The sequence below is a fragment of the Notamacropus eugenii genome, chromosome 5, assembly GCF_028372415.1.
Source record: "Notamacropus eugenii isolate mMacEug1 chromosome 5, mMacEug1.pri_v2, whole genome shotgun sequence".
In the NCBI taxonomy this organism is placed as follows: domain Eukaryota; kingdom Metazoa; phylum Chordata; class Mammalia; order Diprotodontia; family Macropodidae; genus Notamacropus; species Notamacropus eugenii.
The window spans coordinates 43,955,883-43,981,500 of NC_092876.1; the positions used below are offsets into that span (position 1 = coordinate 43,955,883).

Here is a 25,618-nt window from a genome sequence, read left to right on the forward strand (position 1 = left end):
TTTACAACTTAAAAAGTAGCACAGCCAGGGAAAACCTGACTAATGTGTTCGAATTAAAGCAATCTACAGCAGTTACTTGATAAAAAGTTGGTGATTACTATACACTATTAAGTGCTTTTTTTCTCCCAGGGACAGATGGAAGTCATGCTGGGGACTTGAAAGTTAGCACCCTGAAAACACTTACTTGAAGGGGATGGGGGAGGTTTCTTGGAGTGTTGTAGCTCCTCTTTCATGTGGCTGGAGGGCTCAAGAGAAGTTTCCAAGCGTTCTTCTGAGCTGAGTGAGAACTGGAATTGGACGGTGCCCAACTCAACTTGCTTAACCTGAAGTGAACAATACTTAAAATAAATTCTCATCCAAAAAAAAAAAGAAGACATGCATACCCTCTTTGATGTTCCTCACTTTTGCTCAGCACAGAATACTGAGACAATTTCTGTCCCATCTTCCCCATTTCTTCCCAGAAAAAAAAAATGTTTAAATTAAGGACTCCTGGAGAAAGATATATTTAAATTATAATCATGTGACTCATGTCATGTTATGGTACTGCACTCTGAATGATATGATGATAAAATCAAACATGGGATAAAAGTCTTGATGATGAGGAGGTTCAGAGACTTTCCTGTCTAGAGTTTTCTACAAGGATGATGAATACATTACCATCCAGCATATCTGTTTCATCTGATGCTTTCTTTAAAAAACAAAAAACAAACTTTCATATAACATATTTCTCTTTTCCAGGAAGGAGAATGGTGTTAGCCTAAAATACTTGGAAAAAAGCTACATCCAGGGACAAAGAGAAGATACCTTTAGCCCAGTGTGGCCTCAAACCTTCTTTGCTATAATGTCTTGAAATTAATCTCACAAATGAATGGACTAAGAAAATGTTGGAAAACATATATACAGACCCAGTTTTGGGTCAAATCCACAAATTCTTTTGAGCATCCTGTTGTACAGACCCAGATCCTCTAAGCTGCTAGGGTTAATTCTAATTTAATTCTAAGCAAAGGTTCATCAATATAAAACGGCCTGGGAACATATCTTTCAACAATCAGTCTTTGCTGTTCATTTAATGCTGTTGTGTCCAAAACTTCATGGCCCTGCTTGGGCTTTTCTTGGCAAAGATACTAGAGTGGTTTGTCATTACCTTCTCCAAGCTCATTTTACAGATAAGGAAACTGAGGCAAACAGAAGTGAAGTGACATGCCCAGGGTCACACAGCAAGAAAGTGTCTAAGGCCAGATTTGAACTCAGGAAGACGAGTCTTCCCAACTTCAGGCCTGGTGCTCTACACACTATGGCATCACCTAGCGGCCCTCAAATCAGTCTTTGGTCTGTTCAAATTCACAAACAAGGAGAAAAATGAACAGAAGCTAATGATTTCATTCTGTAGTTTCCTATTGCCTTCAGAAGCAAATATAAAACGCTCTGACATTCCGTGCTCCTCCTATATTTCCAGTCTTCTCCTCGTTCCCCAAAACGTAGTCTTCAATCCAGTGTCACTGGTCTCCTGGCTGTCCTACAAACAAGACCCTCTGTCTCTTGGCCCTGAGCGTGTCTCTGCCGTCCTCCAAGCCTGGAGTTCTCTTCCTCCTCTGCTCTGACTACTGACCTCCCTGCTTCTTTGAAGTAACAACTAAAACCTCAGCTTCTTCCGAAAGCTCTCCCCACCCCCTCTTCACTTTAGCACCTTCCGTCTTACGTCCTGGATAGAGCATGTGTTGTATATACTTGTTTGAAGATTGTCTCCCTCATTAAACTGTAAGCTCCTTGAAGGTAGAGATCGTCTGTTGCCTCTTTGTATCTCCAGTATTTTGCACAGTGCCTGGTACATAGTAGGTGCTTAATAAATGTTGACCGATTAATTGGTTCAAGAACTGTACCTTTTCCCCATCAAAATCACTGGCTGCTAGAAAATAAGGCCCCATTAAGAGCTTTTTCACCTCTCATTGTGTCCAACAGTGAGTAAAGCTGGTCGGTAATTTTAGCTAATGGCATTTGTGCAGCATTGGGGCTCATAGTGTGAATCTTAGAAATTCTAACTGCAATGTCCATGGCTGTTTAAAGATGTCAGAACCTTCAATGTCCCTCTTCCCCAGCTCCCATGACACATCTAGAAGGTGAGAAGTGAAAAACAGCATTGTGGGAGGCTTAAAACTGAGTAGAATAAAGGACGGCCTCCTCAACAACCTCTTGTATAACCTTGGTCTCAAGGCTGGGCGTTTCTGATAGCAATCTCCTATAGAAAGAAGACAAATAAGGCCTTGTGGGGATGCAGCCAAATTCGGTTCCATGCGGAAGGAAAGGTCTGTGATGAAACTGATGGATGACACTGGCTAGTCTCCCAGTGCTATAACCTCAGCCCATCAAGAATGGTCTTTGTCTCCAAAAATGACATTGTCTCTGCAGTCCAAATCTAGATGACCCACTAATATAACAGTCAGTCAACAAGGAAAACTTTTTTCCTATCTTAGAAAAATGGTAAATAGTAATGCTTTGTAAAAGGTCCATATGAGGACTCTGGAAAGAGCCTGAACACTTTTAAGAGTCTCAATGGAAATACCTAACAATTAAAAGAAAGAATCACATTATCAAAATGCAGAAATTTTACAGTTATGACAAGTGAGGCCTAGAAAGATGAAATGACTACACCAGGTCACAGGGAATGAGTGGCAGATCTTGAACTAAAACAAAGGTCAGGTGATTCCTGAGAGGCAGCATGATGTGACAGAAAGGCTGCCAGCTGTCAGTTGCTTCCTCTATGGTCTGGGGTAAGTGTCCCTTCTTTCTTATCTATAAAACTAGAAAAATCAGACCAGAGGGCTTCTGAGGCCACCTCTGTCTCTCTCTAAACCTACACCCCTCAACACTGATGATCAGATGACCACCACAATCCCTTCTAGCTCAGACTCTTACTCTACACAACCAGGTTGTTCCCTGAACACCACACTGCTTCCAAAAAAACACCAAACATACATTCAACTTTTCCTCATGAATTAAATGCTTTAAGAAATCTTTTTTTTAATTGAACATGTTGGTTCCTTTACAGAATGCATTCATTCAAGAATTGAGGGCACTGAGAGTTCCCTCAAGAGACTAATATAAATAGGAATGACAAGAGGCATTATGTCATTAAATTAATTAACTTCAGTGAGTAAAGGGCTGGATTTAATTCAACTACTCAGCAAACATTTATTGCAAAATGAATATCACTTTGTAATTTAAAAAATATATAAATCCTTGTCATGGAAAAATTCTGCATATGAAGCATGGCTGAAAATAGGCTCAGCACGACCAGCAGGGTTATTTTCAGTCACTATGTATGTGTTAGCAGGGCACCAGATGGAACAATACAGGATAGGCCACTCACTGCAAAGAGAAGACAAGTGAGCAGACTTACCTCCTCAGAGCTCATGTTGGTGGAAGGAATCTTGTACACCAAACAGTGGGCAGGGTTGAGCTGAGTTCCTCCTCGAAGGGGTAAAGTCACCACCTTCTTAGAAAAGCCTTCTGTCAGGGGGTTCCAAACTGCCCATCGAACCACGTGCATGTAGGCCATGTTAGACAAAGATGTAACAGAGCCCCCCTGGCAAGGAAACAGAAGAATGCTATCAGTTAGCCCTCCATCTCACTACCTGGCTGACCCAGCTCCTTGTCCAGGCCGATGTTTTCTAGAGAATACCTCAAAAGTCACTTCTTGCACAAGCTGTTGTGGATGAAATGTTACAGCCTGCTCATACCCAGCATCCATCCATCCCTGGTAACCACAGAATGTTCAAAGACCTGGAAGAAGGACTCCAAAACATTGGGCAGATATGTGTCGAAGCCTTGTGGGAGGTCATAGATGAGCATCACCCCAGTGGAAGAAGGCACAGGCAGGTCTGGACCAGCAGATGTAATATACACACATTGACAAGACTTCCACTGAGGAGGGCACCCCACTTCTGGGTAGCCAGAATAGTAACCTTGCAATCACCCTTAACTCTTTCCTCTCCTTCATCACCTCTTCCTACACTGTCCCCCCCAAGCAATATTCAATCAGGCACCAGACTTTATCAATTCTACCACCATAACATTTATCCTCCCTAGAACAGCTTCTCATCAGCTCTTGCCTGGATTTCAGCGTTCCTTCTAATTGGTCTCCCTGATCCTCCTCAGTGTCCTCTCTGACTGACTCTCCACATGTATACCAAAATAATCTTGTAAAGGAACAGGTCTGCTCTCCTAGTCAAAAATCTTCTGGGGTTTCCTCATTTCATTGCCTCTAGCATAAAATACAAACTCCTAGCCTAGTGCTTAATATGCTTTTCAACTTAGTCATCACACATGCTTTTCCTCATTTCATACTATTTCATACTATTCATACTTCATGTATTTTATGTTTCCACCAAACTGGATCCATCCCCTAATCCCAATCTATTCCACCTTCCACCTCCCAGTATTCACTTACTATATTCCAAACACGGTCCTGGCTGATGGAGATACAAATACAACAAATGAAATAACCACTAATCCCAAGGAGTTTACATTCTAATAGGGAAGGCAAGTTCCTATGTTAGTATACATAAAATGAATACCAATACACAGGGCAGCTAGGGGGTGCCATAGTGCAGAGTCCTGGGACTGGAGCCAAGAGGACCTCAATTCAAATATGGCCTCAGACCCTTACTAACTGTGTGACCCTGGGCAAGTCATTTCACTCTGTTTGCCTCAGTTTTCTCATCTGTACAATGAGCTGGAGAAGGAAATGGCAAATCACTCCAGTATCTTTGCTAAGAAAACCCCAAAAGGGGTTATGGAGAGTTGCACATGACTAAAATGACTGAACAACCAGCAATATGTACAAAGATGTTAAATGTAAAGCAGTTTGGAGGGTGGGCACTAACATTTGGAGAGATCAGGGAAGGTTTCATGAAGAAGATGGTGATTGATTCTGTGAGGCGGAGATGAAGGGGAGGGTCACCCAGGTGTAACGGTTATAACCAGTGCAAAGGAAGGTCAAATAAAGTCCAGTGAGCCTGGAAAGAGGGGCTGAGGCCAGGCTGTGAAGGGCTTCCAAAGCTTAGAGGAGCCTATTTGGTTGCCTAGAGACACTGGACTGAATTGGGAAAGGGAGGAAGTATACAGGATTTACTAGAGTGCCAGGACGGCTGCTTTTTGAGACATAGTAAGTACGATGCTGGTGGTTTTCCACTGAAGGAAAAATCTTGACATTTCTCCAACAACATTTCTTTCAGTAAGGAAGAGGCATCGATCACTAAGGGAACTTTGGGGCATGAAGCAGAAGGAATCAGGAGTGTGGGGGATGGCAAGTCCAGGCCATGGAGTCATACTTTTCTCCATGAAAGAGTAAGCCAAGGACAGCTTTATAATCACATGGACTGGGGGTCATAACTAGTATGGAACTATGGCTCTGGGTTCAAATCCTGGCTCTGCTGCGTACTCCCTGTGAGACCTTGGCAAAGTCACTTAAGTACCTCAGGTTGCTCATTTATAAAGGAAGAGGGTTGGATTGTTGTTGTTCATCCTTTGGTCTCAAAGAAGGCCCATGATATCAGGAGGGCGATGTCTTGACTTGCAAGTGAATTGGATGTATGTGAGGCAGAGTTGTGCAAAGTCATCAGCCTCACTCTGTACTCCAGAGTCATGGGAGTCCAGTGGCAAGACCTAGGTCAGGATGACTGAAGATGATTTGGGTTGGACTGAATGGCCTGTGAGGTCTCTTTCAGCCCTAGATATGTGATCCTGTCTTTCAAGAGACTTTTGTGCCCAAAGGGAAAAGTCCAAAAGGCACCTGGAGCAAACATGAACTTTGCCCTCCAATTCAGTCAAAGAGTGGGGAGTGGGGCAGGGGAGGGGACAGTGGCCCCAAATGGATGCCATGACAACAGGAGAAGGGAGTAGGGAGCAGGATGTACTCAGCTAAGAGAAGCTCACCTGGTTACAGGTGTTGGGAGTCAAAGGGGGGAAAGGGTGGGGGGGGCGTGGCAGTGGTACATCACAGAGGAAGCTCCATCTAGTTTTTTTCTCTTAAACAATTCTTGCTAACAAGGTGCTCTTTTTCTACACTGCCTGATTACAAGTGCCACAGCACATGACACCAACACTCTAAATTTTGATGTCCTTGGACAAAGCCCCCACCTTTCTGCCCTAGTTACAGCTCTGCATGAATACAAACCAGGCTTTAATATACGATCTTGAAGAACAAATCCTCTTTATCCTCTCCTGTTTGCATTCCCTATCACAGGCCAGCTGACCAAAGGATAGCACACACAACACAGAAAAAGCAAGCACAGAAGATAAAACAAATACCACATTAAGAAGAGAGGTAAATCTTGAAGAATATGGCTGAAGGGCTTAAATCTGAAAGTGTTTTCAAGCTACCACATTAATTCATTTATAACAGAGACATCAGCTTAAAACCAAGCATAGGTTCTCCTCACTCCTTGAAATCCCTCACTCAGCTCAGCAATCAGATTTGTGATTTACCATTGTATACCATTGTACGAAGGGTCTATGGAGATTAGAGATGTTATAGGTTCCTTTTGGTGAGTTCAAGATACACTGGCATGGGTCATGAAAGCTAATTTTCTCCTAGAAGCCCAACCAGAACTTAGTAATCATGATGTCTGACTGAGAGACCCAGGGCTGGGGCATTTCCTCTGAGAGAGTATTCCTGAATAACCAAACTAAATCACTGTGAAACGCTAATAGCCGCACACTGGAGACCCCTAAGAGCTGAAACTTGAATGTAGAAGCCATAGACCTGAGCTCCATGGGGCGAAGTGGTTACAAGGAGCAGTGCCTATGAATAGGAAGAGGACACTTAGGCAGGCTGGACAAATGGTAAGGGTGCCTGAATGGAAACCAATCCAAAGAGGTTTCCATTACCACATCTGTCTTTGAGGCTGTCTTCTAAATCTAGAACATTGCAAATTTGAAGAAAACAATGTAGGTCAATAATATATTCCATTATTGTTGTTTCTACAGATTCACTTCATTCTATAAATGTAATTAAGCCCTTACCATGTACTAGGGACTCTGCTTGGCCTCAGGACTACAGAGACCAAAATAAAACAGCCCCTGCCCTCCAAAAGCTTATGCGCTATTGGGGTTGGAGGTGGGGGGAGGAATACAAGAGATGCACAAGGAATTCAATACAAAGGAATGGAATATAAACCTATTCACCCCTCAGGAGGTAGCACTAAAGCTTTCTCTGAAGGAAAACAAGGATCTGAAAGAGCCACAGTCAGTATTCCACATGGGAGAAGCTCCTTGTGCAAAGGCACAGTCAAAAGCAATAGGTTCCATGGAACCAAGGTAGTAGATTAGGAGCAGCCACACAGCTGAACTTTCCCAACATTCCCTTCCAAACAATTGTAAAATAACACATCAAATCAAATTTTGGAGCAACAGAGCCAACAAAAGGTTGTAGTGAGACATTTTTCTGGCCTAAGAAAATTTAAGAGGTCAGCAAGAGAAGTCTGTGGCAGCAGGGTAGAGGCCTGTCCACAGCCCAAACACGTGGTTGTAGGAACAATGGCCATGGTAGCAGCAGTATCTTTGGGAGCTCTCATCCCAGAGACAGCAAAGGAGTTGGACAACTAAGATGACATGGGACCTTGTGCTAGCGCTGGGTACAGCTGGTGCTAAATGGCAAATCCACTGCCCATACGCAGTTTTGGGTTGCAGTTTAAGGGTAGAGGAGAATGATGGCAGTGGAGCCCAAAGCAAAGAGAAGTCCTAGGATTTGTGGCTGCAGGGGACCAAGAGCCCTTCCTAAGGAAAAAGCAGAGCCTAGACCAGGAGAGCGGTGACCACACCTCTTCCCAGATCACATTCACTTTGAAGGCACCAAAACTTTGCAGACCACCCGAATGAGCTCTGAAAACAGCAGTGCGGAAAAGCCTAAAGCTTGGGACAGTGCCTCCCACCCCCAGGTGAGCAGAGCCCAATTTTAACATAAAGTTCAAAGTCAAAAAACAGGCTGGGAAAATGAGCAAATAACAAAAACAGAATTTTGAGTATAAAAGCTATTATGGTAGCAAGGAAGACCAAGACATAAACTCAGAAGAAGACAACAATGTAAAATTGGCTACAAAAAGAAAAAAAGACAGAAACAAAAATTTCTGAAAGAGTCAAAGAAAGAGATAAGAATGGTAGAGGAAAAAATTGGGAAAAGAAATATAAGCGATGCAAGAAAATCATGAAAAGAAAAATTAGGAATATTATGAAGAGGCACAAAAAAAGTACTGAACAAATTAGCACTTTAAAAAATAGACCAGTTAGCGGGCGGAGCCAAGATGGCGGAGTAGAAAGACACACATACACATAGCTCCGAACCCACAACCCACAGAACGGCTAGAGGGGACCAACTCACAGTGAATTCTGCACCCAGAGGCCACGGAATATTGGAGCGAGGGACATTTCTGTTCCGGAGAGACCTGCAAACCTCTCGCGGGGGGTCCTTCGCGCTGCGGACTGGGCGCCGGGACTGGGAGCTGAGTGCAGCCCTGCAGCAGCCGTGACACCGTGAGGAAAAGATCCGAGCGGGCTACGGGGACGGGGTCTCCAGCGGCCACGCGGGTCCCTCCACCCACAGAGGGACCTGCAAACCTCTCGCAAAAGGTCCGTCGCGCTGCAGACGCGGAGCCCAGCCCAGACCTGCGGCGGCCGCGGCTCCGAGAGGTACAGATCCGAGCAGGCTTCAGGGACGGGATCTCCAGCAGCGGCACAAGCCCCTCCACCCACAGGTGACGGGGGTCGGTGAGAGAGTCTCTTTGGCAGGTCGAGAAGGGAGTGGGGTGCCCCCATGGCTTGGGCCCCCCTGGGAGACAGAAGCTGAGAGGCGGCAGCAGACAGGGGCTCCCCAAGCGGGCGGGAGCCTGGATCCATTGTGGAAGGTCTGTACATAAACCCCCTGAGGGAACTGAGCCTGAGAGGCAGCCCTGCCCCGACCTGACCACCTGAACTTAATTCTCACACTAAATAGCAGCCCTGCCCCCGCCAAAAGCCCTGAGGTGAGAAGCAGCATTTGAATCTCAGTCCCCAAACGCTGGCTGGGAGGACCAGGAGGCGAGGTGGGTGTGAGGAGAATATTCAGAGGTCAAGCCACTGGCTGGGGAGAATGCCCAGGAAAGGGAAAAGAAATAAAACTATTGAAGGCTACTTTCTTGGAGAACAGACATTTCCTCCCTTCCTTTCTGATGAGGAAGAACAATGCTTACCATCAGGCAAAGACACAGAAATCAAGGATTCTGTGTCCCAGCCCACCCAATGGGCTCAGGCCATGGAAGAGCTCAAAAAGAATTTTGAAAATCAAGTTAGAGAGGTGGAGGAAAAACTGGGAAGAGAAATGAGAGGGATGAAAGAGAAGCATGAAAAGCAGATCAGCTCCCTGCTAAAGGAGAACCAAAAAAATGTTGAAGAAATTAACACCTTGAAAACTAGCCTAACTCAATTGGCAAAAGAGGTTCAAAAAGCCAATGAGGAGAAGAATGCTTTCAAAAGCAGAATTAGCCAAATGGAAAAGGAGATTCAAAAGCTCACTGAAGAAAATAGTTCTTTCAAAACTAGAATGGCACAGATGGACGCTAAGGACTTTATGAGAAAGACAGATATCACAGAACATAGCGAGAAGATTGGAAAAATGGAAGATAATGTGAAATATCTTATTGGAAAAACAACTGACCTGGAAAATAGATTCAGGAGAGACAATGTAAAAATTCTGGGACTACCTGAAAACCATGATCAAAAGAAGAGCCTAGACATCATCTTCCATGAAATTATCAAGGAAAACTGCCCTGAGATTCTAGAACCAGAGGGCAAAATAAATATTCAAGGAATCCACAGAACACCGCATGAAAGAGATCCAAAAAGAGAAACTCCTAGGAACATTGTGGCCAAATTCCAGAGTTCCCAGGTCAAGGAGAAAATACTGCAAGCAGCTAGAAAGAAACAATTCAAGTACTGTGGAAATACAATCAGGATAACACAAGATCTAGCAGCCTCTACATTAAGGGATCGAAGGGCATGGAATAGGATATTCCAGAAGTCAAAGGAACTAGGACTAAAACCAAGAATCACCTACCCAGCAAAACTGAGTATAATACTTCAGGAGAAAAAATGGTCTTTCAATGAAATAGAGGATTTTCAAATTTTCTTGATGAAAAGACCAGAGCTGAAAAGAAAATTTGACTTTCAAACACAAGAATGAAGAGAACCATGAAAAGGTGAACAGCAAAGAGAAGTCATAAGGGACTTACTAAAGTTGAACTGTTTACATTCCTACATGGAATGGGTGGGAGTACACACACACACACATGCACACACGCACACATACATAGAGACAGAGTGCACAGAGTGAATTGAAGAGGATGGGATCATATCTTAAAAAAAAAAATGAAATCAAGCAGTGAGAGAGAAATATTGGGAGGAGAAAGGGAGAAATTGAATGGGGCAAATTATCTCTCATAAAAGAGGCAAGCAAAAGACTTATTACTGGAGGGATAAAGAGGGGAGGCAAGAGAAAAACATGAGGTCTACTCTCATCACATTCCACTAAAGGAAAGAATAAAATGCACACTCATTTTGATAGGAAAACCTATCTCACAATACAGGAGAGTGGGGGACAAGGGCACAAGCAGGGTGGGGGGGAGGATAGAGGGGAGGGCATGGGGAGGAGAATGCAATCCGAGGTCGACACTCATGGGGAGGGTAAGGATCATAAGAGAATAGAAGTAATGGGGGACAGGATAGGATGGAGGGAAATATAGCTAGTCCTATACAACACAACTAGTATGGAAATCATTTGCAAAACTACACAGATTTGGCCTATATTGAATTGCTTGTCTTTCAAAGGGAAGGGGTGGAGAGGGAGGGAGGTAAAGAAGTTGGAACTCAAAGTGTTAGGATCAACTGTAATGTTCTTACCACTAGGAAATAAGAAATACAGGTTAAGGGGTAAAGAAAGCTATCTGGCCCTACAGGACAAAAGAGAAGACGGAGACAAGGGCAGAGAGGGAGGATAGAAGAGAGAGCAGATTGGTCACAGGGGCAATTAGGATGCTTGGGTTTGGGGGGGGAGGGGATAAAAAAAATAGACCAGTTAAAGAATTCATCAAATGGTAAAAAGAGACACAAAAATCCACCAATGAGAACTCCTTAAAAAACAGAATTGGTCAAATGGAAAAAGTGCAAAATTTCACTGAAGAAAATAATTCCTTAAAAATTAGAATTGGGCAAATGGAGGCTAATGACTCCATGAGACATCAAGAAACAATAAAACAAAATCAAAAGAATGAAAAAAGTATAATAAAATGTTAACTATCTCATCAGAAAAACAACTGATCTAGAAAATGGAGGAGAAATAATTTAAGAATTATTTGTCTACTCTGAAAGCCATGATGAAAGAATGAGGTTAGACCTCATACTTCAAGAAATTATCAAGGAAAACTGCTCTAATATTTTAGATCCAGAGGGTAAAATAGAAATTGAAAGAATCTATTTATCACCTCCTGAAAGAGATCCTAAAATAAAAACTCCCAGGAATATCATAGCCAAATTCCAAAGCTCCCAGGTCAAAGAGAAAATACTTCAAGTAGCTAGAAAGAAACAATTCAAATATCACAAAGCCACAGAAAGGACAGCAAAAGAGTTAGCAGCTTCCACATTAAAGAATCAAAGGGCTTGAAATATGATATTCTGGAAAGCAAAAGTGTTATGATGACAACCAAGAATAATCTATAAAGCAAAACTTTCTCCTTCATGAGAAGAAAAATGAATATTTAATAATAAAGAGAAGACTTTCAAACATTCCTGATAAAAGGAGCAGAGCTGAATAGAAAATTTAACATTCAAACACAAGACTCAAGAGAAGCATAAAAAGGTAAATATGAAAGAGCAATCATAAGAGACTCAATAAAGTTAAACTGTTTATATTTCCATATGGGAAGATGATTCTATGTAATTCCTAAGAGTTTGTCATTATTATGGCAGTTAAAAGAAATTTTACCTACACAGAGGACATCAATGTGAACTGATTATGTTGGACTGATCTGAAAAAAAAACTGAAGGAGTAAGAAAGAGGAATGCATTGAGAGAAGGGGGAAGGCAGAGATAGAACGAGGGAAATTTTCTCTCACAAAAGAGACACATGAGAAAGCACTTTTACAATGGAGGAGGAAATGAGTGAGGGTGGGGTGGGAGTAGTAGGCAATGCTTGAACCTCATTCTTGTTGGAATTGGATCAAAAGGAGAACATATATACACATTCATTTGTATGTAGAAATGTTACTTACCCAAAAGGGAAATAGGAGGGAAAGGGATAAGAAAAAAGGGGAAAGGGATAAAAGGGAGGGGAGATGATAAAGGAAAGGGTGGATGAAGGGAGGCAGTGATCAGAATCAAAATATACTTTTGAAGAAGAAAAGGATAAAAAGAGAGAGAGAAGAAGAAACAGAAGGAAATGGGATGGAAGGAAATACACAGCAATCATAAGTGACTGTGAATGTGAATGGAATGAGCTGACCCATAAAACAGAAGCAGAGGGCAAAATGGATTGGAAACCAGAAGCCACCAATATGTTGTTTAAAAAAGACATGCTTGGGACAGAAAGACACACACAGAGTTAAAGGGTTGGAGCAGAATCTAATATGCTTCAGCTGAAGTAAAAAAGACAGGGCTAGCAATCATGATCTCAGATAATGCAAAAGTAAAAATAGATCTAATTAAGAGATAATCAGGGAAACTACATTATGCTAAAAGGTACCATAGACAATGAAGTAATATCAAAAAGTTTTACAGCAAGTTTCTCTGATAAAGCTCTCATTCCTCAAATATATGCTGGGTATAGAACTGAGTCAAATTAATACAAAAAAGAGCCATTCCTCAATTGATAAATGGTCAAAGGCTATAAACAAGCAGTTTTCAGAAGAAGAAAATAAAGCTGTCTATAATCATATGAAAAAATTCTCTAAATCACTATTGATTAGAGAAAGACAAATTAAGATTACTCTGAGGTACCACTTCACACACATCCAACACGACAAATGCTAAAATAGCATATTAATGAACCACTAGCACAGCAGTGAACTGATCCAACCATTCTGGAGAACAACTTGGAATTGTGGCCAAAGGGCCATAAAACTGAGCATACACTTTGACTGAGCAACACCACTACCAGACCTGTAACCCACAGAGATCACAGATAAAGAAAAAGGACCCCCATGTACAAAAATATTTATAGCAGCTCTTTTTGTGGTGGCCAAAAATTGGAAACGGAGGGGATTGCTCCTCAATTGGGAAATGGCTAAATTGTGGCACATGATAACGATGTAGTACTATTGTGCTATATGACAAGCTGAGTAGGGTAGTTTCAGACAAACAGCAAGACCTATATGAACTAAGGCAAAGTGAAGTGAGAAGAACCAGGAGATCACTGTGCACAGGAACAGCAAAACTGTAAAGATGACCAACTGTGAAAGTCGTGGCTACTCTGATCAATACACTGACTCAAGAGAATTCCAAAGGACTCCATCTCCAGAGTCTAAACTGATGAACTCTTGGTGCAAATCAAAGTACAACTTTCTTTTCTTTTTCTTTTTCTTTTTAATATGGCTAATATGGAAATAAGTTTTGCATGATTTCACATGTATAACTGCTACCCTATTGCTTGCCTTCTTAGTGGGTGAGAGGGAAAAAATTTGGAACTTAAAATTTAAAAAGAAAAGCATGTTAAAAATAAATAATCAATTTTGAAAAAAATAAACCGCATACCATTTAATAATGATTTTTTAAAAAGTGGGCTCCACTGGTTTGGATATTTGGCTAGTGGGGCCACAGTCACATGTTTGGTCCCTCAAAAACCCAAACTGCTCCATTCTATTCCAAGACTGCAGAATGCTCCTCTAACCACTGCTGGTCACTGCTCCTCTGGATTCTCTTGATCTCAAGGAAGGCAAGCCAGGACTAGAAGGACAGAACATCACCACTCCTGCAAAAGAGGGCCAAAGACCCTATTCTACTAGTGAATACTACACTATAGAAAAGGAAAGCATTCTAGAATAGCTATCTAGCTATTTAAAGGAGCAAAGTGAAGTGCTGGCAGCTATCATGGCTACTTATTCTACTGGTAAAAAATAACGACCACAGTAGCAATGAATGGGATGCAAGAACAAGGCACTGGAAAGGACCCAGAAAATCACAGGAATTTTGACTGAAGATGCACATTACTCTGCCAGTAATTCTTAGGGGACACAACTGTCCTGAGTTCCTCCATAGCCAGATTTGTTTATAAATGCTTCTATGAACCAGAAATAGGAATAACAGTGAGAATAATAAATGAAGGTGATGATGGAGATGGCAGACACAGATGGCACCTTAAGGTCCATAAGGGAGTTTAATATCCATTCTCCCATTTGAGCCTTACAACAATCCTGTAAGGCGGGTATTACAGATATTATTATCCTCATTTTACAGATGAGAAAACTAAGGCTTTGCTCGGCTAAGTAACTTGCTCTTGGCCACATAGCTAATAGATGTTAAAGGCATGACAGCAACCATGATGATTAAAATCCAGTTCCCTACTTATCAGGCCATATTTCCTCCCCAACTAGCTTCTTCTAGGTCTTTTAGTTCTACCTAGATCCATTGCAAATGCCTAACATTTATATAGCACTTTCTGGCTTAAAAATTGTTATATACCCAACATTTCAACTCACCATTGCAACAAGTCTATGAAGTAAGGAGGTCAAAAATTACATCCCCACTTTATAGATGAGAAAATGGATCCCAAAAGATGTTAACTGACTTGGCTGAGCTAAGACATCTGAGTAAGCAACAGAACTGCACTCTAACCAAGGTCTTTTCACTCCAAATTTAATGTACTTTCCAACTACCAAAACTGCTTCTACTAGCCTCTACTTACTAACCTAGACGAACAAAAAAATAGAGCTAGACTTTAATTTACATAAACTAAAACTTCCAATCCCAAGAAGGAGGCATGATGGAGGAGTGGAAAAAGAGCCAACCAACTACTGATTCACCATTCACATAAAGATTCACCATTCAATGGGGAAACTGGAAAGTGATCTGACAGAAATTCAATGAGACCAACACCTCATGTCATATTCCACAATAAATGCCAAAAAAGATCTAGCTAAAGAAGTTGATATCAAGCAGGGAAGGAGATACTTTTCATGATCATGGATAGAGGAAGAGTTCTTGACTAAATAAAAGGAGATCTCTAGGGATAAAATGACATAAAATTGTCATTACATAAAAATTGAAAAGATTTTACACAAAATCAATGAGAATAAGAATGGAAATAAAGGAAATAGTTAACTATGAAAAAATATTTGCAGGAAGTTTCTCAGATATCCAAGATGTAAAAGAAATTGATTCAAATATATAAGAACAAGAGTCATCTGGCAATAAATTGTCAAAGGATATGAATAAGTATTACTCAAAAAGCAAGCTATCAACAACCATATAGAAAAATGCTCCAAATCACTAATAGTATGAAAAATTCAGATTAAAACAACCCTGAGCTTCCACCTCACACATATCAAATTGGCAAGGATGACAAAAAAAGGAAGATGACAAGTGTTGGAAGGGCTCTGGGAAGACAAAGCATCCTAATGCACTGCTGGTGAAGCTGTGCACTGATCTCGCCATTCCAGAGATCAATACCTAAAAAGTCACTCAATTGTACAGACCCTTGGACACAGAGATACCAGGAATATCCCCCAAAGAGACCAAGGAAAGAGGAAAACTACTCTTAAGCACAAAATATTTTATGTCAGCATTTTTTGTTACATAAAAAAACTGGAAACAAAGTTGTTCATCATGGGCGAATGGCCAGACAACTTCTGTCACATGAATGCAAAAGGGTATTAATGGAATATAAAAAATGACAAGGGAGAAGATCCAGAGAAACCTGGGAGGACTTAGATGAAGTGATGGAGAGTGTAATAGGCAGAACCATGAGACTAATACAGAATGACTCCAACATTTGAAAGGGAAACAACCATGAAAGACCTGAGAACTATGAACAATGCGATGACTAGTCATGGCTCCCAGTCACAAATCCTGTTTCCCACCTCTTGGCAACTGAGGTGACGGTCTAGAGATGCAAAATTTAGGGGACATGCCCCAGACAATGCTGAGCTTTGTTTGGCTCGACTCTAGTTGTCACAAGGAATGGATTTTATTTTGTGGGGAAGGGGAAAGAAGAGAGGTAAGGGAAACAATAGAGTGGAGAAAGGGAGAAAAGAGCAACAATGAAACATTTTTTAAAATGTACCCACGAAAACGGACGGAAACTCAGAAGTAGACACTGACAAGCAAGAGAGTACTGAAACTATCATGTTAATTTTATACATCCTTTTTCTAAAAGCTGTACACAATAAAGATTCATGACATCAATTCCAATCCTCTTTTTCCATTTAACTTTGTGTAGGCCAGTAAATGTTTAATACTGCCAGAGCCTGTATTCTGATTATTCTGGTTAGATGTGATTCCAGTCACCGTCAATCCAGTACAACAACTCAATCAGCAAGAAAGTCCCTTCAGGGCAGTCTGGTGCCCTCAGAACTGAACAGAATTAGGAAACCTACGAGTCCTCCCCTTATGCCATAACTTCATCGTCTGTAAAATAAGAATTGTCTTTTCCCCGTTTCACAGGAAAGTTAAAAAGCTGTTTGGGATAACTAGGCGCCTTAACTGGAACCATACACTAAGCTATTCTCTACATTGTACCACTGCATCCATGGCTATCACCAGTCTTCCTGACCTACGTCCTGCCACTGGACTCCAGTGACTCTGCAGGAGAGAGTTAGGCTGATGACTTCACACAGCCTTGCCTCGCCGAAATCCAACTCACTTGTAAGTCAGGACATCACCCTGCTGATATTGCTAATTCTTTTTGAGAATGAAGGACAAACAACTCTATGTGTATGACTGAAAAGTTGGTGCCTCAGTCCAGTTTAAGTAAGTAGAATGAGGAGGGCTTTTTGAAGAGATTCTTTTAGGCTCACAGTGAATTACTTTGTAAAATGATTAGTCAACTTATAATCAATCAGTTCTATAAATCTGGATATCTGTAAATATCGAAAAGTACTGATTTGACCATATCCTTCTCCTGTTTACCAAGCTCTAGGGGCTCTCTACTGTGTCCAGAAGAAGATGCCAACTTCCACTTAGCATCCAAAGCCCTTCACGCTGTAGGTTCAGCCTATCTGTGTGGACCTAGCACATCATTCCCTTTCCTTAAAGCCCTGTTTCTTCCAAACCCATTGCCTGTTTGCTACTGCCCAAGAATAACAGTCTCTCTCCTGCCTCCATCCCTCTAAATAGACATTCCCCCAAGTTACCATCTCATGTCCCTAGAAGGCTCAAACTCCCTTAAAGATTGAACATGTGCTAACAAGGTTCTTACTTTCTCCATACCCTCCAACTCTCTCATCCTCCCTACCATGCCCAAAATGGCTGTGATTATCCAATGGCATTCAATCAATTGATTGAATAAAGGGTATATAAAGGGTAAGCTCTTTGAAGGCAAGGACTGTTTCCTTTGGTTTTTTGCATCCCCAGTGCCCAGGATAGTGCCTGACCTATGGGAAGACTTAATAAATGCTTGTTGAACTGGAATTTCTCAAAGCAAAACATCTGTACAGATGATAAAATTCTCCTACTGCTGGAATAATTATAAGTTAAGACTTTTAACTAAATAATAGGGGTTTTTCATGAGCTTTAAAAAGAAACAGGCAGTCAAACTTCTATGCCTTCTGTGTATATCCTTATGTTTTAACTTTTGAATGAGCTGAATCCAATATCTAATCTTTTCATTTTATAGTTTTTATTCAGCTTTCCTGTTCTCAATCAATATAAATCTCTTCTGTATGTTATATATGTCAGTTATATAAATATCCATTTTCCTTCACTTTTGCCTTTAACTGCTCTAAGAAGAAGAGATGTTTAGTGTATTATCAATGATTCCCTTCTCAGACACTTTAGTGGGACAATTAGGGACTGGTGGCAAATCAATTGCCATTGATTAACCAGCCAACTCTCACTCCCAGCTAATGGCTTAAGTACTAAGAATACCTATGAGCCAGTGTCTGAATGCTGTAGAAGGGGCTCTACCATCACTTGGGGGGCATCTAGAGAGATAAGACATGGAGGTGGGGGAAATAGCTCTTAGAGACCATGAGAGATTTCATTTCTTCCTTGTATCCTTTTAATGTTCCCTCACAGATTACTGACACACAGAAGCTGTTTAATAAATGCCTGTTGAATTAAAATACAAGATAGGTGAGAGATAGCTAGACAACAGCTTTTCTGAGGAAGATGGGAGGGCTACAACAATGGAAATCGGAAAGAAACTGGATTCCATTTAAGTAGAATGACCAAGCTTGACCCCTGTGAAGTACAGAGAAAATGTGCTCACCCCAATCACATACACTGCACCTGAAAATGCAAGGAAGGAGTGTTCCTCTGCCTTTGGCCTACACTGGGTCAAATGAGAGGACTTACCTTAAAATCCCTCATCCCACCAAAGTACAGCTACACATTTGGATTGCAACTTATGCAAATCAAGCAAATCATGCTGGTGGATTGATTTTTAATTGAAATGTCAACACCTGAATCTATATTTAGGAGCCAACAATACCACACAAGCTAAAAGAAAATAAATTTGGCTTACAAATCAAGCTTAGTCATGGGAACTACACGTACAAGCTCTGGTCTTTGTCCTCAATGACACCAGGGATAAAACTAACTCTGACTTTATCTAAATCCACTGTGCAAAAAATTCAGTTGATTCACATCAATCTTACTTTGGGAAATATTCTGATACACAGATTCCCACTATTGTATCAGTCATTAGAGAAAAACAAAAATCTATTTAGACACCAATTCAGACTCATTTTTCATCTCTTGCCTCCAAGTCTTTGAATAGACTTGCCCAGGGTCACATAGCTAGTCAGTGCCTGAGACCAGATTTCCACTCAGAAAGAGGAGTCTTCCTGGCCCCAAAATGACTTTATATATATATATATTCCTATCTATGCAAGAAGAATGCAAATTCCTTGAAGGCAGGAGCTGTTTTCATTCCTTTGTGGCCCCAATGCCTCACATAGTGTCTGGCACACAACTATATAATGACTTTACACCATATGTAGCTTCTTCGCATGTATTTATTTGCTGGTGGTTGCCCCGGTTAGACTGTGAGCTCCCTGAGGGCAGCAACTTTTGCCCCTTTTTGTATCCCCCAGGGCCTGGCACATAGTAGGAGCTTCGTTTTGAGTCCCAGAAATGAATGACCTGAGCAAACATTCACCATCCCCTAAATCATTGTTGGTGACTGGAGGGGATTGTACGGTCATTCGAAAGCAAAACAATTTTAAAATCTGTGCTAAAGTACATAAAATACCTTCGGAAAGGTGGCTAGGCAAGAGCAAAAAATGTCAAAGACTATGCAAAATAAATTGGGAAGAAGAATTCATTAACAATCAAATAATTAGCAAGTATTTCTTAAGGACTTAAAAAATGCAACAGTCATACAAGAACCACCCTAGTTCAGACCCTCATCGCCTCTAATCTGGACTGCCACAACCACCTTGCCTCCAATCTCTTCCCCTCTCTGGTTGGTCACCCACACAACTGCCAAATCTATATTCCCAAAGTACAGTGCACTGGACAGAACACTGGGCTGGGAACCCATCTTCCAGAGTTCAAATATGGCCTCCAACACTTGCTTAACTGTGTGACCTTGGGCAAGTCACTTAACCCTGTCTGCCTCAGTTTTTTCATCTGTAACATGACCTGGAAAAAAAAATGCAAACTACTCCAGTATCCTTGCTAAGAAAACCCCAATTTGGGATCATGAACAGTCAAACCCACCCGAATAACAGCAACTGGTCTAACCATGCTGTTCCCCTGCTCAGAAAGACTCAGAGGCTCCTAACCACCACTAGGACTCCTCCATTGGCTCTGATCTCTATTTTGTAATAATTCTCCCATTATTCTTTCCAAAGGACTTTATGTTCTTTCTTTCTTTCTTTCCCCCAGCATACAACATTCCATTTCCCTCCTATGTGCCTTTGCCCAGACTGTGCCCCAGGCCAGGAAGGCCATCCCTCCTCACCTCTGACTCTTGCCAATCCCAGCTCCCTTCAAAGCTCAGCTCATGTAAGGGACCCATCCTGGCTCCTCCTCCATTCCAAGCCCAGCCACCAACACAAAATGACTCGGGATTTGTTTTGTCCACATTGTACAGACTTTGTGCATATGTTGTCCCACCTCCAGGAGAACATAAGCTCCTTAAGGGCAGGGTGGGTTTCCTTTGTAACTACCCCAGTGCCAAAAATGTATTAGAAGCTTAGTAAATGCTTGTTGAATTGAACTGATTCACTATGAAAAGCAAATTCACGCTTTCAAGTAGAGTATAAGGAACTCAAAATTAGTCTGAAGGAGTAACATTTTCCATAATGTAGATCAATTTCTCGTTAAGACCGGCTCCAAATTAAACTGATAGAGCACTTGGTTGTTGCTGCAGGCTAAATTCCTCCATAAACATACATGGTGGATAAAGTTAACAATATGTAATTAAAGTGATTTAATAAGCCCATTTGTGCTGTGTTCTAAGTGGTGTCATTTAAAAGCACTTTAATAATTTGATGGGCAATATTTGCCCTCCATCCTATTGAGTAAAGTAATTCCTTTTAAACACATAAATGAGAAGAGCAAAGAGCCAGGGTGTGATTGTGAAGGAAGTTATACAACCATGTATAATTCTTCATCCTGGTCAAAGGTTTTATAGTACTTCAAGCAAAGGAGAGCTCTTTATAAGATAGAGATTGGCTTAATGATAAAATATTCAGCATCTGAAGTGAACAGTTACTAAGTTTAGAAATGTGCCCCACAATCCATGAAGAGAGAGACATTTCCTGACGGTCTGTTTGAGGACTGAAGCTACGGCAGCCCCATCAAGATGTCTGTGGATCCTGCTGTCTCTTCCGAGTCCACTGGCTGGGATCATTTCAGATCCCTCTATAACGAGTAACCTGATTTCCTATCCTTTTGTCCCTCCAGGTGAAGCCACACCACCCCCAGCTGCAAGCTTGGCTCAGGCTCAGGTCTTAGGCCTAATCTAGTCCCTGGGCAAATGAATAAAGCCTATACAGCCACTCTGGTGGTACAGAATCAAGTTATCTTTCCTTTTGGTACCCAAAGATCCCTCTCGACCATTCTTTGTGACTAAACAGGTTCCACTCAATCTCCGACACCCTATGCTACATTCCTAAGCATTTATCTTTTCCTCTCGTGCCTAAATCCCTTCTTGGTAGCCTACCCCATGTTCCAATTGCTCGGGGTCTAGAATTCAAACTTTCTCTCCCCAGTCCTCCCAAGAACCAAAGCCCTAGGCAGTTTGCCAACCCTTTTGGCTAGGTCCTGCTACCTACACTCAGACCTCCCTATTGCCAACCACCCACCTGCTAAGATATTCCTCTGCTGCCATGTGACTCCCAAATATTAACTGCCTATCTTTCATGTAATACATACTACCATCCTTCTCTAATGGCCAAACTACTAACTAACTTCCCCTGAGCATCCTCTGTTGGGCTCCACCTGGATTTCCTGTTACACCTTCATGGATCAGTCTGGGCTCAAGAGCCCTGAAGTCCCCAGAGTGTCCACTGAGCATCTTTCCTTATCCCTAACATCCCTCCTCCCTTGGCAGCCTGAATCACAACCACACAAGAATCTTCTGGTCTGGACTTGCCAACGTGAGCTGGATTCCTGTCGATGAAACAAACCTCCTAATTTAGCTGCTTTGTTATTGTTCAAAAGTATCCCTCACTGAAAGGAACTTCTCAGTCACAATCCTTTGTCTGCCAATTCATTTTTCCAAGCTAGGGTTTTAAGAGAGTCTCTGACACGAAAAGTCCGACCTGGCAAGAAGCAAGAAGCCAATGGCAACAGATTGACTCCTTCAGCAACAGTAAGACAAGAACAGCTCTCCGATTCAGCATTTATTAAGCACCTACTGGACACAAGACATCGCACTGGTAGTGAGAAAGCCAGACAAAAACTAAACAGACTTGGTTTTCATCAAACTTTCCCTTGATCCCTTGTAACTCCTACCATTGAGGAAGATTCCTATGAAAGAACACAGACCCCAAAGGCAGAACCAGGAGAACAGAACAAGAGATGCAAGGACTACAACTGATAAATGTGAAAGGGAGATCAAAGGAAGTCAAACTGAGCAAATAATGAAGAGACCAGAAAAGAGGTGATGAAGCATACACCTCCTTCTGAGGACAAGGTTGGAAGCCGTCTCTGCTGTGGATGGTTTTGGTGATCGTTCTGTTTGTCGCCAGGGAGAAGAGGAAGGACTGAAATGACCAACAGGAAGACAAAAGGCACCAATGAAGGAAGGAGGCTTTTCTTTTTTCATAGATTTGTGGTAAGCAAGTAGAAGTAACAAACGTGGCCCACCCTCTGTAGGAGTGTGACAGTAAAAGGAAGAAAGATGACAAGAATCTGAAGAGATATCAGGGTCAAGAGCATGATGTTAGACTGGAGGAGACATGATCACATTTACTGGCCGAGGGGAAAGAGCCAGTAGGGAAGGAGAGAGCGAAGCAGATGAAAAACCTTCATTTAGTGAATAAGCACAAGACGATGATGATAATATCACATTAGCAGCTCCCATTTCTAGAACATCTCACAATTTACAAAGCATTTCCCTCACAAAAGCACTCTCCATGGGAAGCACAAGTGTAGTCAGTGTCGAAGCTGAGCTCCAAAGGCAGGCTCTGGTACCCAAGGCCAGTGTTTTGGTGACTCTCCTGTGCTTCTTCTCATCCACTTGTGGGTTAGAAAGGATAAATTTATAGTGGCCCAAGTCCAAGACCGCATGCATTTTGTGATTTTTTTTTTTAGCACCATTCAGCAACTCAAGAGGAGGAAGAGAGGAGACAGATGGTAGGAAGTGCTCAGAGCTGGGAGTTAGCAGGTGGGGAAAGCAAAAGGAGACAAGGGATTCAAGGGTGATGGAGAAGACTTTATTGAGCTAACCAACTAGAGGGTCAAGGCTACATAAGGAAGAAAGTAAGAAAAAATCTAACGGAGAAGTCGATTTGTTATATCATTGAATGTAAAGCATTCATGGATTATTCTCACCAAGTAACTATTAAGTTAATTAATAATGGAATAAAATGGAACCTTTTCTCTGGAACCTTTTCTAAAGATAATGTGAAACAGTAGACCCAATCCAGTCCAAGAAACCTTCAGAACATTCTCAAATTTAACTAGGTGGAAGGGGGAAGGGAGACCTCTCATTTTGCCACTACCTAGCTGTGCAACACTGGAGAAGTCACTTTACCCCTCTTGGCTCAGCTTTCTCATCTGAAACACAAAGGAGAAAAGCTAGGTGACCTGAATGCTTCCTTCCATGTCTGCCAATGTGGTTCTGTGATTTCAACAGTGAGAAGGATCAGGGGTCAAATCAATTATTAAAAAGTAGTCTTATAATTCCTATCTTCAAAACAGGTTGGAAAAAATAAAAAAGGAAAATCATCCCCATATTTAACTGAGGACTTGTACAATTAATAAAGGATTTTAGACTTCCTGTACAAAAACTATTGTCTTCTGGGACCTTATTTAGAAATGGAGAAGCCATTTTCTTTTGAACAGGAATAATAACAAAGCACTACTGAGGGCAAGATCATCACTGTTGTATTTTTTGTAATAAGGAAGATGGTTAAGTAGTTTGCCTGTGAAAAATAACAAGCTCTTCTAGCACTAAGATGTTAAGTGTAACTAATGTTAACCAAAGAACTGAATACAAGGTGTCTCAAATACTTTAGTGCAATTTTAAGTTATTAATGCTAAAAAACTACATTAAGACATTTGGGATATCCTGCATAATCATGACTTCCAACTTGGAAAAGTATGCTTGTGACTTTGGGTTTGTCTGCTGTGCTAATTCAAATGTGTTAATAACAATTGGAAAAATACACAAATACCTCAAGGACATAGAAATTGATCAATGTGGGGAATTCCCTGGGTCTCTGAATATTCAAATCCATGCCAACAGACATCTCGTCTATGAGTGGTGAGGTGGTCTGCCCATGCTCTGACAGCTAGGGTCAGAGAGGGGATTTGAAAGTGGATTTTCCTGACTCAAAGTCCAGTATTCCATCTACCATGGCAGGCTTCTTTCACAAAATACACACAGGTGGCAAACCATGAAAATATTATATATATTACTATAATAATATATATTAAATAGAGCTCTTGACTCTACAACAGGAAGGTGATCAAGACCAGTGAAGTGCCTAGTAGGACACCAGCCCCACCACACATTTGCATGCATCATGTCTCTTAGTTTTTCACTACTGTGCAAAACCTTGAATGTGTGGAGTTACCAACATGAAAGTAGAAATGAGGTTACTAATCAAACCACACAAATGTTTGAAGTTGCAAAAGTTAGATGCACAAAGGTTAAGAGTTGACTCTATATCTATACATATATATATAAACACTTATACCTTATACATATATTTGTTAAAATACTGTTCCACACTTCTATATATGCATATACTCTGAGATTCTACAAGAATCTTTAAGAGTTCCATTAAAATTAAATTTAGTTGGTGACCAGATCTAATTCTGTTAGATCTGTCTGTTCCCTCATCTCCCAAACCTACTCTGGGGGTTGGGTTTCAGAGTCAAAACCAAGCCTGGGCACCAAGAAGAGATAAGACATTCCACCTCCCTCTCTCCTTTACAGAGATGGAGGACTGTGGCTGTGCAACATATACTATAAGATTCCATAGGCATGCTGGTTCATTTTGCTGAACTTCTCTGTTTTCACTTTTCTTTGTTGTTACAAGAGATAGCTAACTCAGAGGAGGGACATTCTGAAATGAAGGCAGGGTAGAAACAAATTATATCAGCAATTCTTAAAAAGTGAATATTAAAGGAAAAGTCCCCAAACTTCAGGAAACTGTAAAGTTACTACTCTCAAATTAGTATTTGCCAACTATTTTTTTTAAAATCTGCAACAGAGTGTAGATCTATGTTGGGTTGTTAACATGGGGCCAGGGCAAGGAGGGCAAGAGCAGCTGGATTCTGTGCAGAAGAGGCCCAACATACAGCCCCAACAGTTTACAGTAAAGAGATGGTCTCTGCTCAGGGAACCTCAAAGGCTGATCCTGTCCTGTTATTTTATACAGGCAGATGCAGTGACTCCTTTTTAAAAGTCTTTGGCAGCAAAACTCTAAGAACCTCCAGAAGACTACTATGTCACTACGAGAAAAAGTCAGGAAATGAGATTTTGCAAGGTGGTTTAGTGCAGTGCAAAAAATGCTGGATTTGGAGTCTGAGGACCTGGGTTCAGATTCTACCTCTACCACTCAGGACTTCATGTGGCCTGAGACAAATTACCTCTCCTTGGACCTCAGTTTCCTCATCTACAAAATGAAGGGCTTGAATAATGTGATCTCAAAGGTATTTCCTAGTTCTAAATCTATAGTCCTATAGACCTACAGTCCTAGGGGATTCCACCACACCACACTTTCTAGGACAAGGACTTAGGGCCCCTTTTCCCTTG

At 41.5% G+C, this 25,618-nt stretch overlaps 1 protein-coding gene across 11 annotated transcripts in view; it reads right to left on the minus strand.

The window, feature by feature from the left end:
- NPHP4 (nephrocystin 4) overlaps nucleotides 1-25,618 on the minus strand; it is a 169,312-nt gene that overhangs the window by 83,459 nt on the left and 60,235 nt on the right. For all 11 annotated transcript variants that reach the window (XR_011966968.1, XM_072608685.1, XM_072608677.1 and 8 more), the window contains 2 exons: nucleotides 3,398-3,583; nucleotides 185-323 (listed from right to left, as the gene is read on the minus strand). Coding sequence is in view for 10 of the 11 variants with exons in the window: in XM_072608685.1 (XP_072464786.1) it covers nucleotides 185-323; nucleotides 3,398-3,583 (325 nt within the window). In the remaining variant the exon portion in view is untranslated. The remainder of the gene's footprint in view (nucleotides 1-184; nucleotides 324-3,397; nucleotides 3,584-25,618) is intronic.